This window comes from Ochotona curzoniae, unplaced genomic scaffold, assembly GCF_017591425.1.
Source record: "Ochotona curzoniae isolate NIBS_2020 unplaced genomic scaffold, NIBS_Ocur_1.0 contig_2699, whole genome shotgun sequence".
NCBI lineage: Eukaryota > Metazoa > Chordata > Mammalia > Lagomorpha > Ochotonidae > Ochotona > Ochotona curzoniae.
Window position 1 is genome coordinate 6,003,577 of NW_024465561.1, and position 13,920 is coordinate 6,017,496.

The 13,920-nt window shown below is 46.0% G+C and overlaps 1 protein-coding gene across 1 annotated transcript in view; it reads right to left on the reverse strand.

Moving 5' to 3' along the window:
• The window catches only part of GARRE1 (granule associated Rac and RHOG effector 1), an 82,899-nt gene that overhangs the window by 20,001 nt on the left and 48,978 nt on the right, over positions 1-13,920 (reverse strand). The window contains exons 3-7 of the mRNA XM_040976442.1: positions 8,388-8,597; positions 2,303-2,443; positions 1,984-2,079; positions 1,703-1,864; positions 292-450 (exon numbers count right to left, since the gene is read on the reverse strand). Coding sequence (XP_040832376.1) covers positions 292-450; positions 1,703-1,864; positions 1,984-2,079; positions 2,303-2,443; positions 8,388-8,597 — 768 coding nt within the window. The remainder of the gene's footprint in view (positions 1-291; positions 451-1,702; positions 1,865-1,983; positions 2,080-2,302; positions 2,444-8,387; positions 8,598-13,920) is intronic.

A 13,920-nucleotide genomic window follows, 5' to 3' on the forward strand; every position in this document is an offset into this window, starting at 1 on the left:
GAAAAAGGCATCGCCTGGTCCTGTCCAACTGTTACTAATGCAATGGTTTCTTAAAACGAGGAATGTTTTCAACATGATTCTGCAGCTGGGTTCTCTGCACATATAGACTACCAATTTGTAAAAGCAGAAAGATATTTTGTAAGGCCTTTCCTTCACTGTTGTCTCTGTTGACTACATTCTGCAGCACTGATGACCTTGATGAAATGCTCAGTATTTCCACACACGCGCCTCCATTGCACCCTCCCGTGCTGGCAATCTCTCCTTGCTCCTGCATCGCGCACAGGCACTCACCAGCCCAGCCTGGCCGAAGAGCAGCTGCACGGCAGTCTTGCAGGCACCCCGCCAGGTGGACGGGCACACCTGGTTGAGCACTTCAGTCACAGGAAAGTCTTCCCGGGATGTGATTCCATTGTAACAGCCAGCTTCTTTGATGAGTTGTAACATTGTATGCTGAAGGTTGAGAAGAAGAAAGTTCACACCTCAAGACAAACCCACACAAGGTTCTAAAAGGTGTTTGCCCAATCACCCTCAAGAGAAAAGCATTGTATATATGCCAAAATCACGTCATTTCAGTTTCTGAAAAAGTTACTCTAAGTCACCTTCAAGTTTTTTCCAGTTCTAAACAGCTAGATATGGATGGGCACACGTGCTTTAGTATATACATGTCATTTCCATACAAGCACAAAACGCAGCATTAATTAGCAACCTAGTGAGGACTTAAAGTTCTGAAGCCTTTCAAACAAGTAAATAAAACTCATCTGGTAAAAGTAAATACCAACCAAAATCTCAGTGTCACTTGGGATGACCAAGTGGTCAGCTACGTTGTGCAAACTCTGGGAAGTATTGAAGTTCAAGTTGCAGCATTTTGCGTTACAACCATGTGAACTTGGGCCTCAGTCTGCCCGCCTGTCAAGTGGGGAGACAGGCGGCATCCACTACCCAGGTGAACACTAAAAAGACAACACATAAGAAGCCCATGGCACAGAGCCTGGCCGACACAGTGCTCCATACACAGTCATTATTCCTGCAGTCAGATGAGGCAGTTTCTCATGGAAGCCCGCTGAGACTTATTAAGCATAAACGATATAACATTCCTTCAAACCCTTTAAGTTAAAGCTGAAATTATAAAAACTGTTTGGCAAACATCTCATTAAAACTGTACTATAGGACTGCTGTAGACCCCTCACTTTGGAAGGTCAATGTCTCCTTCCTTGATCTTTGTTTGATTTTTTTTTTTAAGATTTATTTTATTTTTATTGGAAAGGCAGATCTACACAGAGAAGAGATACAGAGAGGAAGATCTTCCATATGTCCTTGAGTGCCCCTTAAGAATTCTATTTTTGGGCCCAGCAAGGTAACCTTGTGGCTAAAGTCCTTACCTTGCATCTGCTGGGATCCTGTATAGGTACTGATTTATATCCCAGCTGCTCCACTTCCCTTCCAGCTCCCTGCCTGTGGCCTGGGAAAGCAGTGGAGGACGGCCCAAAGCCTTGGGACCCTATACCTAAGTGGGAGACCTGGAAGAGGCTCAGCTCTAGCCATTGAGGGCACTTACGGAGTTAACCAGCAGATGGAAGATCTTTCTGTCTTTCCTATAAAAACAAATACATCTTAAAAAAAAAAAAAAAAAAAAGAATTCTACTTTCAAATTCACGCCTTGGTGTTCGGAACCCAATGGCTGTGGAAGCCCACAGAACATTACCGTCTTGAGTTTGAGGTTGTCAGCGGCCGACTCGTTAAAGGAGACACCCTTCAGGAAGTGTGGTCCTATCTGCACGGGAACAGTGGGGAGCTCACACTGCATGGGCTGTGGGGGTGTCTGCCTCCGCCCTGTCTGCTGGGCTTCCGCCTCACTGCAGCAGCCCTGGGAAGGGTGTGAAGGAGAGAGAGATGATCCACAGCTCACCTAACAAAACACTGTTCTTGCTAGACTACGTGCACAGCCCCCCTGGCGCCCAAGAAGTACCAGAGAGAAAAGTGTACCTGCAAACTCGCTTCAATTGCCTTTGGATTCAGGTGGAAGCCAGCTTTCATTGCATATTCACAGTGACCTAAGCTTTCCAGAGCTATCTTATATGCCTGCAAAGAAATTATTTCCAAGATCAAGACTGTTTAGCAGATTACAAAAATGACAAACTCCACTGAATACAGGAATTTAGTTTCTATAGCTATTAATGAGACCAACTTCATTAATTTAAGGGTAGTATTTTTCACCCTTTAAATTGGTCTAGCATCACAACGTTAGCTCTCTGCCTCATCTCCATTACATTCATATCAATGTGCCAATTCTAACAAAACATACTTGTAAAGCACTGTCGATTTTCATGTTGAGTTCCTTTAGCTGGTGCTCAGGAATCGCTGCACTTTGAGAGCAGAAGAGCTGCTGAACTTCAATTCCTGCCAAGCGGCCATCGCAGCCTCTCTCTCTCAGCCTAGATGTCGCCTGCAACACAAATAGAGATGGACAGGTAAAGGAGGATACGATAGTTAGTAATGAAATTAACACAATAGCAAGAAAAATCTAGAACTAAAATGAAACAGCTATTATCAAAACGGAAACAGTAACAAAAGCATGATGCTAAAATAAAGTAAGAAACCACCTAGGCATTATATATAAAGCGCAATCGGGGTTGTCCATGTTAAAAATGATCAACTGGAAATTTTTCTTTGAAGATTTATTTATTTTTACTGGAAAGGCAGAAAAACAGAAAGGAGGAAAGAGAGGAAGATCTGTCTGATGATTCACTCCCCAACTGACTGCAATGGCCAGAACTGAGCCGATCTGAAGCCAGGAGCCAGGAACTCCCTCCAGGTCTCTCACACAGGTGCAGGGTCCCAAGGCTTTGGGTCGTCCTTGACTGCTTTCCCAGGCCACAAGCAGGGAGCTGGATGAGAAATAGAGCTGCTGGGATTAGAACCGGTGCCCATATGGGATCCCAGTGCATTCAAGGTGAGTTCTTTAGCTGCTAGGCCACTGTGCTGGGCCTTCAACAGGAAATTTTAAAAGCCTGAATAAATCACCCTAAAGAGAAAGCAACCCCAATACAGTTTTGTCTTCTTTTTAGGAACTCTGGAAAAAAGACCTGCCTATTTGCTAAGTGTCTAATATATAAGGCATCCATCCATTCTTTAAATTGCTGTTTTAAAAAGAGAACCTAGAATATTGGCATTTGGAGTTTCCAGAATATAAAACAAAGGTGGATGACATATAGTTGGGTGTTCCTATACTCTGAGGTAAAAAGCCATACTAATACAGAACAGGAAACAACAAAAACAGGAACACTGTGGGAAAAGTAGTTTTTAAAATTTGTCCACTGTGATGGCTCCATGACTAAATCCTGGTCTTGAATGAACTGGGATTTCAGATGGGTGCTGGTTTGCGTCCTGACCACTCCACTTCCCATCCAGCTCCCTGCTTGTGGCATGGGAAAGCAGTCGAGGATGGCCCAAAGCCTTGGGACCCTGCACCTGCGTGGGAGACCCAGAAGAAGCTTCTGGTTCCTGGCTTCAGATCAGCTCAGTTCTGGCTATTGTGGTCACTTGGTGAATGAACCAGCAGACAGATCTTTCTGTCTCTCCTTTTCTCTATAAATCTGCCTTTCCAATAAAAGCAAATAAATCTTTTTTAAGAATCTGGTAATAAAACTTACAAAAGGCACAGGAGTAAGACAGAAAAACATGGAGCAACTGATCTGTGTCATGTTATGATGAAATGCAAAGGTTATATACACATGAGTCCCGTGTAGACAAGAAGACGGGGAAACACTTGATTTATTAGGGCGTAAAGGATTCGGAATGAATTGTATTTCAAGTTTCATTTTTGTTGCAGTAATGTCTGTGAAACAAATAACATTTAAAAAATATTAATTTCAGTCCCTCTAGGCCAATGCATGAGCCGTAATGCTAAACTTATATGATTGCAGGAAATTACCTAGCAACAACAATGCTATGATGTCCCAAAGTTGTGGTTTTCCAGAGCATAATTTTGGCCACTCCTTGGGCCCTACACAGTCTCAGCACTAGAACCATTTACTCTTTCTAAGAATCTTGCAGTCACATACTTAGCCCACAGTGTGTTTGTGTTAGGTACTACTACATATATAGTGGAGCACAAAACCTAGACCCTTCCTTTATGGTAAACAAATAAAACATGCAATTAAAAATGGAGGCAAACACAGGGAGGGAAGCAGTACTATAACAAGAATTACTGCAGATGTTGAAAAACTAACATGTAGGCCAAGTGTTCAAGAAAAAGGCAGACACAAGGCAACTTCGAGTGTAACAGGTGATACAAGGTGTCGGACCGGTGACTGGTCCTTAACACACGCCAGGAGCCAAGGTAGCAGTGACTGAGACAGATCCAAGGGACAAGAGGACAGAGGGAGTGGCCACAGATAAGGCTGGCAATCAAGGTAGGAGCCACTTAGGCAAGGGGAGCAAGGTTTCAGTACGGTGGTCCACTCTTTACCCTAAGCAAATGAAAAACAATATCAATTAATTTTAAAACGAAAGACTGGTTATTAGATTATAGCTAGTTAGGAATTAAGAACTTTAGCGTTTTCTTTGCATAGTAGGGTGTCTACAGTTAGGTACTCTGTATTTCTCCGCTAGAAAAAAAATAGGATTTTGGATGCTTGCACAACAGAGTAATGTTATTGGATTGGATATTATTCAACATGTGTGTGTATGTGTAGATATACGTATCATATTTATATACGTACATACACAAAATGAAACATCACATAATATCTCACGAATACGAACACTTTTGATGTCTGTCAAAATTTTTTAAAATAACAGCTAGGGGCCAGTGTCATAGCATAGTCAGTTAAGCTGCTGCCTGCAGTGCCAGCATCCCATATGGCTTGAGTTCCAGCTGCTCCCCTTCCACTTCAGCTCTCTACTAATGGCCTCGGAAAAGCAGCAAAAGGTGCAGCCCATGTTGGAAACCTGGAAGAAGCTCCTGCCTCCTGGCTTTAGCCTGGCCCAGTCTCAGTCACTGTGGCCATCCTGGGAACGAACCAAGGGATAGAAGACTTCTCCTTCTCTCCCTCTGGAACTCTGGCTTTTAAATAAAGAAATAAATCCAAAACATACATAAGTAAGTAAAGTAAACAAAATAGCATAGAACCTAGAGGGAAGATAGAGAGGAGCATCCAGTAGTGGTAATAAACATGAGATGAAGTGTACATATCTGGGATAACGGGCTTGCAGGATTTTCTTAAAGATTGGATTAGATGTAGATACACGGAAACACTACAGGATAAATCTGTTTTCTCAAGTGAGTGTAGGATGGCCTCGCTCACTGGCGTGGGGGAAGAACAGCAGTGCGGAAGATGCTAAGCCTGTGCCGCCTGAGGGACCCAAGGGAGGCCACAGCGGGATTCACGTGTGTGGAGTCCACAGGGAAGTAGCTCTTCTCACACCCCCAAGGTCCTCCCCTGGAAACAGCAGGCTTTTTTTAAGTCCCACAACAGAATGCAGACTGTACCGGGAGGAGTACCTAAAAGTGAGTTTTGGAAAACAAATTCAGAAGCTGTGTTAAGGAGGAAGGCAGGCAAAGCAGAGGAAGAAAGGAAGACCCCGCAGGGTGGAGGACAATGAAGAAAGATGCATTCCTGGAAGCTGCAACACAGTATTCCTGCAAGGCTCTCTCAACGGGACAACAGAGGGGAGGCCCCGTGACCTTAACCAGAGAAGGCATGTTCTTAGGCAGGAAGCCAGATTTCTGCAAGATGAATAGGGCCATAGGTACAAAGCTCCAGTGTCCAAAATAATACTTTATATTACACATGGAACATGCACACACAGTAAACCTAGGCAACAGGAGCTATGGACTTCAAATATCAAAGATGTCCACAGAGAGGAAGGGAGATGAGCAAGACAGTGGGGACTCAGCAAGGAGCTCCAACAGCACTGCTAATAATTCCATAGAAATAAAAGGCATAAGGCAAATGCTGGGAAAGGCCAGATTCACTTGCCAAAGCTAGAAGGAAGAAACACTGAGGTAGCAGACATTTGATCTACGGCTGAAATACTTCATATTAATTGTTTTAAAAATGAAAGGTAGACAATACTTATTTTAAAATGGCTATGAAAACAGCAGAGACAGGGCAGGGCAGGCCTGGTTTTTCTGCCGGAAGCATTCCTGGGCACTGGTGGGAAGGCTGAGCCTGAGGGGCAGAAGATCTGGACCCTATCACAGGAGCCAGCCCCGAGGACCAGGCCAACGTTCATGGACTCTTAGGAAGGGGAGGTAAGGAAGGACGGCTCCTGGGGGTGAGCAGGGCATGCTGCTGCCAGGAGGCACAAGAGCTGCTGCAGCGGGTCCCTATCAGCGTGGTGCTGGGGAGCAGCAGAGCTGTAGAGCAGACATCAGAATGTAGTGGAGCAAACTGCCCGGGCGAGCAGGGAGTCAGGCAGCCAGGAGGCATCTTCGTGGGTGGGTTCTCAGCAGGAGTGCACCCTGCAGCAGGATACTAAGTCTGTAATTGTGAGCTCCACAGACAGGGCACTGGGGCCCAGCAGCCAGGGGCACGCAGAGGGTTGCAAAGCCAGAGAACAAGATAAAGAGGGTCTGGGGGCAATGCCCAGCAGTTGGCAAAGACACAGGCAAGGCCCAGCACTACTTGGCATCCAGCTAGTAATTCAGGGCCATTTTGATTAAATAGCAGGAAAGGCTTCAACATGAAAGGCCAAAAAACAAAAGAGAACAAAACAAGCAAGCAAACAGGAAAAAGAAACAGAAAGGAAATTCAAAAGAAGTGGCAATAATGCAGCGTAAATTGGAAATGTAAAAATTAGACATGGTACAGTGTTAAAAATGAAAAATGTTTAAAAATCTGACTAAAAAGATTTTTGCCAAATATGGGATGATTCAGACTAGACATTACAACCAATCAACATAAATTATCATTTACACTCTATAAAATGGAGCAATGAGGCCTAGCTTGGAAGATTATATTTTCTTCCTTTCACTGGAAACAAAGGGGCACTGAGATGCCTAGAAGAAAAGTGTTGTCATTGGTTATGGGAGAAGTCTTCTGTTCTTTTTTTCAAAGAGCTGACTTTGACCAGCATACATGTAATTCAGATTCTTCTGGTGGTAGGCCAAGAACAGAGAGTAGCGAAGAACCCCGCTCTGGCTGGGTACCCTCACGGAGGGGCTAGGGGAAGCTCTGCAGCCGCTCCTGGGGCAGATGCCCTGCTCAGGAGGCTGCGTGAGGAAAGAAGCCACCAGGAAAGAGGAGATCTGGGCATGTCTATACCCCGTCACTGACCACCAAGCCATGTCACCCTACATGACTGCTGCCTCTGTGCCCCCGTGAGCCAACCTCTGCCTTGGGCTCTTGCTGATGGCTGGAGTTCGTAAATGTATCTGTTGTGATAGGTAACAGCCAGTCCTCCAGTCCTTCAAAAGATGAAAAACTTCATGGCATTAAACAATCCTGTAAAACTGCTCAAATCACGTGCAAAGTTAACTGACAGCAGGATCTACATGGATCAGATAAAATTGTGAAGAACTGAAAAAGCTACAGAAGTGCCAAGTACTTGTAAAGAAAATGATCTGGCTAGCAAACAGCAGACCAGACTCCCTGTTGGCTGAGCTTTCCCTGTGGTGCAGTCATGGCTTCTGGGGGAGCCATTCCAATTGCACGCCCAGCACTCCTGCCAGCCTAGCTGGCTGAGGACTTATACTCCCCGCCAGCACTGCCCCAGGTCTGTCTCTTGCACCACTCCAAGACAACCGGGCCCTTCACACCTCCATCACAGGCCCACTACAGTGCCCTGCTTTTTTGATTAGTCCTTTCTCTCAGGAGATTGTGAGGAGGGTCTGCCAGCTCGGTGCCTGGTAAGGCCTGGCACAAGGTGGGCATTCACAAAATATTCACTGTTAAATAAATGAACAAGACAAAGGCAGGTTGAAAACTTTTAGGGGCCAGTATTTTGGGATAGCAAGTTAAGCCTCCTTGGCCTGTAGAGCCTCCTCCACCTGTGGCGATGTAGTTCGAATGCAGGCTGCTCCACTTTCCACCCAGTTCCCTGTTAGTGCTCTAAGGAAGCAGTGGAAGATGGCTCAGGTGCCTGGGGCCATGCACTCATGTAGGAGACTCAGATAAAGCCCCTGGCTCCTGGCTTCAGATCAGCTCAGCTCTAGCTGTTAAGACCATTTGGGGAGTAAACCAGCAGGAGGAAGACTTCTTTCTCATTCTGTCTCTCCTCCATTAAACCTTTCAAATAAAAAAAAAATTCTTAAAAAACAAAAACAAAAGCAAACAAAAAACCCCCTTCATTTTGAAAGCAAATGCTGCTTTGAGAACTAGCAGGCAAAAGCCCTATCAGGCATCTTGGACACAGGGCACCCATCTCCCCAAAGCCAGGGTTACCTCGGCAGCCCCGCGCCAGGACCGCACAGCTTCCTCCAGTTCTGGCGTGTGGCCCATGCCGGATAAGCTGCCGCCACTGTTGCTATTCTTTTTTTCTGGCACAACAACCTCAGCAAAACAAGAGTGAGCCACCGGCTGGACCTTCTGTAATGCATGAGTCAAAAACTGGAAATGGACTTGCACCACAGTCAGGAAGCATCTCCCCAACACCTGCGAAAACAAGAGAGCCAGGCATTTTTAGGTTGTGGGTTACTGCTGGATTCGCACAATCAATTCTAATTTTTAACTAACAACTTGGAATCCCCAAATCAAAGTAAAAAAGTTGCAACATTTTAGAAAGGTCTGCTTTTGCTTTTATGTTTGAATCTAACATAAAAGAAATCAAAGCAATTCAACTAAATAGCAAGTCCTGCCATTCTAACTCCTCTCACTTGGACTGTGGCTCATACCAACCTTGGTTGTCTTGGAGCTCCTGCTGAACCACAGCCATGCATAATTCTAACAATGTCCATACAACATTCAGAAGGCAGATAACAAAGCACACTTGAAAAAAATACAAAAGGCGGGGGCTAGTGCTGTAGTGTGGTGTGTAAAGTTGGTGCATGCAATGCCAGCCACACAAATGGCACCGGCTCATGCTCCAGATGTTCCACTTCTGATCCAATTTCCCGCTAATAACCTGGGCAAAGGAGCAGCAGGTCCAAATGTCTGGGCTCCTGCCACCCACATGGGCGACCCAGATGAGGCTCCGAGGTCCTGCTTTCGCATGGGTCAGCCTGGCTGTGAGGACACTTGGAGAGTGAACCAGCAGATGTCAGAGCTTTTCTGTTTTCCCCTATCTCTCTAATCTGACTTTAAAATAAATAATTAAATCTTTAAAAAAATCTGAAAGATCAGTTTGGTTACAGGATATTCTAGCAGCAGTGGAATCTACAGATACTGGTTATTTTAATAACAGTAATAACATAGTTGCTGACATGGTTGTAAATCGTATTTCCACTCTTACAAAACAAAGCTGACAGACCAGGCTTACAGCAGTTGACACAAACATACCAGGCAACTACATTCATCATACCATAGAAACCCATTAAGCTGACAGGGATTAGTAGCTTATTAATAGTCCAAACAGCAAATTCACTTTTTAAAAGATTTATTTATTTTTATTGGAAAGGCAGATATACAGAGGAGAGACAGAGAGGAAGATCTTTTGTACAATGGTTCACTCCCCAAGTGACCACAACAGCTGAAACTGAGCCAATCCAAGGCCAGAAGCCAGGAGCCTCCCCTGGGTCTCCCACACGGGTGCAGGGTCCCAAGGCTTTGGGCCGTCCTCCACTGCTTTCCCAGGCCACAGGAGGGAGCTGGATGGGAAGTGGGGCTGCTGGAGTTAGAACCAGTGGTCATATGGGATCCCGGTACTTTCAAGGCAAGGACCTTCACCACTATGCTATTGCGCCAGGCCCCAAATTCATTTTTTCAAAAAGGCTTCTTTAAAAGGCAGAGGGTGATGGATATCTCTCCAAATGATCACAGCAATCAGGGATCGGACAGGCTGAGGACAGGAGCCAGGAGCTTCAGCAGCAACAACCAGAGGGGTTGCAGGGGCCCAAGTACTTAAGATATCTCCTGTTGCTTTTCTAGGTGCATTAACAGGGAGCTGGATCAGAAGTGAGAGCTGGGACTTTTAACTGTCATCCATATGGGATGCCGACAGCACAGGCAATGGCTTACCTCACTGAGCCACAACATTGGCCCCAGAAAGTTCATTAAAAAAAAAAATTGTTTACTTTTAACTGAAAGGGAGAATTACAGAGAGAAGGAGAGATAGCAAGTGAAAGATCTTCCATTTGCTCCTTTGCTCCTCACAATGGCTGCAATGGCCATAGCTGAGTGGATCTTTTGAAACCAGGAGGAGATTCTTCCAGGTCTCCCATGCGAGTGCAGGGACTCAAGGACCTGGGTCTTCCTCTGCTGCGCTCCCAAGCCACAAGCAGGGAACTAGGTCAGAAGTGGAGCATCAGGGACACGAATCAGCACCCATACAGGATGCTGACACTTGCAAGTGGACGATCAGCCTGTTGAGCTTTCCCAGGCCACAAGCAGGGAGCTGGATGGGAAGCAGGCCCGCCAGGATTAGAACTGGCACCCATATGGGGTCCCAGCGCATGCAAGGCAAGGACTTCAGCAGCTTGGCTACCACGCCAGGCCCCTGGATGGGAAAGCAGTAGAGGACGGCCCAAAACCTTGGGACCCTGCACCCACGTGAGAAACTCGGAAGAGTCTCCTGGCTCCTGCCTCCTGGCTTCGGATCAGCACAGCTCCGGCTGTTGAGGCTGCTTGGGGAGTGAATCATCAGACGGAAGATCTTCTCTGTCTCTCCTTCTCTCTGTATATCTGACTTTCCAATACAAATAAAATAAATCTTTAAAAAATAGAAAAAAGATTTATGGAGCTAGTGCTATGGCATAGTGGGTAAAACTGTCACTCATTTGGGGAGTGAACCACCAGATGGAAGATTTCTGCTTTCCCCCTTTCTCTGTCATTCTGTGTTTCAAATAAGTAAGTTTTGATTTATTTCAAAGGCAGAGTGATACATGGAGAGAGGCAGACACACATACAGTGTTTTATCTGCTGGCTCCCTCCCCAGTGACTGACTACAACAGCCAGGGCTAGGCCAGGCCCAAACCATAACTCCATCCACTTGTCCTGCACGGATGTCAGGGACCCAACTACCTTTAAAATATTCCATATTCATGTAACAGATTAATACATGGTATTAATATGTCTATAGTAATATATGTGCACAAAGTATTATGTGCTATAAAGAGTTCACGATACCAAGGTACATGTACCTGGCGACTTTCTGGATAAAGCTCTTCTCTTATACTGTTAACTCCTCGTTTCCTTCCTTGCATTAACCAGAGCTCTAACGTGCTCTCTCCAATTCCCAGTTTTTCTTTCTTTAAGGCAAACAAGAACTTACAACTCGCAAAGCACTGCCACCTTCCAGCTTGCTTGCATTGTTTTCCTATTCTCCTACACCGAGCTTGAGAGCAGCAAAAAATAATCTTTTGCAAATCCTTGGTCATGTTCCATATTTGCTTTTTATGGAAACTATTTTATATTTCACTGGGCTACACAGATTACTTAAAAAATACTTTATTTCATCCAACCAGTTAGGACCAAACCCAAAGGACCCACTCGCCTATAGTCCGCAGGCCTAGTTCGCCTTGCAAAGGGGGCGAAAGACTATACCACAGACTATTCTATGGGAAATGCTTTCCACCGCCTTTTACAAGGAGTTAAATCCAACACGGTGTGGGTGCTCCAGCTTTGCCTTGCTCCTTGGAGCCCCAAGCAAGACTCACTTGTCGACCTCTCAGCTCCCAGCACACATGGCGCTCTGTCTCAGGAGAGTCCATCCCTGCTGGGCAGAGCTTGGTTTTCTGGGGAAACTGCTGTGATGCTAAAGTCTCTGAATTTTTTTTCTCCTCTGTGAAAATCTACAGGATCAAATAAAGCAAGCGACCAAGAGCATCCCCCAGTGTCACATCAAAGCAGCCTGCCACCACCGTGAACAAGCAGGCTAACAGGCTGGCCTCCCCCAGACCTCCTGTGCTTCCACTCCACCTCCCTCCAAAACGCCCCATCCATGACGTGCACTGCACTGGCCGCGGGAGGGACAGAGGAAGCTGATCTAGAAACAGCAGGAGCCATGTGACATACATAGCATTTATTTAGCAGCATACACATTGACAGCCAGCCATAACAGCACTCAGCACGTACCTGAGCTCAAAGTTTCACGGGCATTGTCTCATTTAATTCAAGGAACAACCCTATGAAGTCATCCTCATTTTATGGACAATGAGACTGAGGCACAGAAAGGTTAGGAAACTTTGCTAAGGAGATGCAAAGTGGCTGTGGCAGAGCAGTCACCTTGCTCGCGTATTCACTCCCCTGTCTTCAAGCAGCTCTAACAACTTGAGGCAGCTGGAGGTTCACAACAGCTGACCAGCAGCACTGTCCTTACCAGGCACCAGCCAAGGGCACCCCAAAGTTCCTCACAGGGAGAAGCAGAGGCGCTGGGTCCCCAGGCACAGGCTCTGCTCTTCCTACCATCTTGGCAGGCTATGGAGAGGCAGGGGGAGGAGAAAGTGAAGCTGTCACACGCCATGTGCTTGCTCCAGGGTCACATTCTCATAGCCTGAGTCACTCATCTCTCAGCAACTATACACCACATGCGAACTTGATGTGTACACAGCACACACCGCCCCAGGAGTCGAGGAGAAAGACAATGAGCAAGCCCCTATCCTCATGGATGGGACAGGTGGGAGGAGGCAGGGACAAGCCACAGAAATGAAAGGTTGCATGCTATCGGGAAAGGAACACCTCCAGGAGGCAGAACAGAAAGGAAGCAGCTCTCTGACAAATAATCAAAGAAAGCGCTACCCTCCCCTGTTTTAAAAGGAAAGATTCAGACATGGTTCTGATGCCTGGCACAGGGTATAGAAAAGATACTCTGACATGCCCACCCTCTGACAGATGGTGGGGTAATGGAAGAGGGAGGGTGCCGCTACTCAAACAAGCAGGGGAAGAGACAAGCACATTTGTCAGTATGTGTTCTCCACTATTCATTACAACTCTGCCCTTGAACAAGTCCTTTAATCCGAGTCTTCCCTATAAATAGAGCTCAGACACTGTGGATCTTTCTCCTCCTCCCTGGGGTGTGTGCGCGGCAGCAACCCTATGATTGTGACAAAATTATTTCCAAATCATTCACTGAAGTCAAGCAGGGGCAGATATTAGGACAGAGTGGCTTAAGCCTCCACTTGGGACACCCACATCTCATACCACAGTGCCAAAGATCAAGCACCACCTAGGTTTTCAATCCAGCTTCCTGCCAAGGTGGTTTGAGGGGCAGAAGATGATAACTCCAGCACTTGGGTCCCTGACAACCACATAGAAGACCCGCACTGAGTTCTGAACTTCTGTCTAGCTCCTGCAGGACCCCGCCCTCACTGTCACAGGCATTTGGGGAGCGGATGAGCACATGGAACATCTTGCCTGTGCTCTCTCTTCCTTTCACATAAGTAAAAATAAATTAATTAATCTTTCAAAATGTCAAAAAAAAAAAAGTCAATCAAACCAGTGGTTAACTTACACCCTGCAAACACCTGTTCACCTACACTAACAGAGGTGTAAATATCAGCTCTTGAGAGGGACAGAGTTCAATCTCTAGCACATGTCTACCTATTTTCTTTTTTAATATTTTTTAAATGTATTTTTATTGGAGAGGCAAATATATATACAGAAAGAGAGACAGAAAGATCTTGTATTGGCTAATTCACTCCCCAAGTGGGCTCAACGGCCAGATCTGAGCTGATCTGAAGCCAGGAGCCAGGAGCTTCTTCTGGGTCTCCCATAGAGGTGCAGGGTCCCAAGACCTTAGGCTGCCTTCCCAGGCCACAGGCAGGGAGCTGGCTGGAAAGTGGAGCAGTTGAGACTTGAACCGGTGCCCATTTGGGATCCCAGT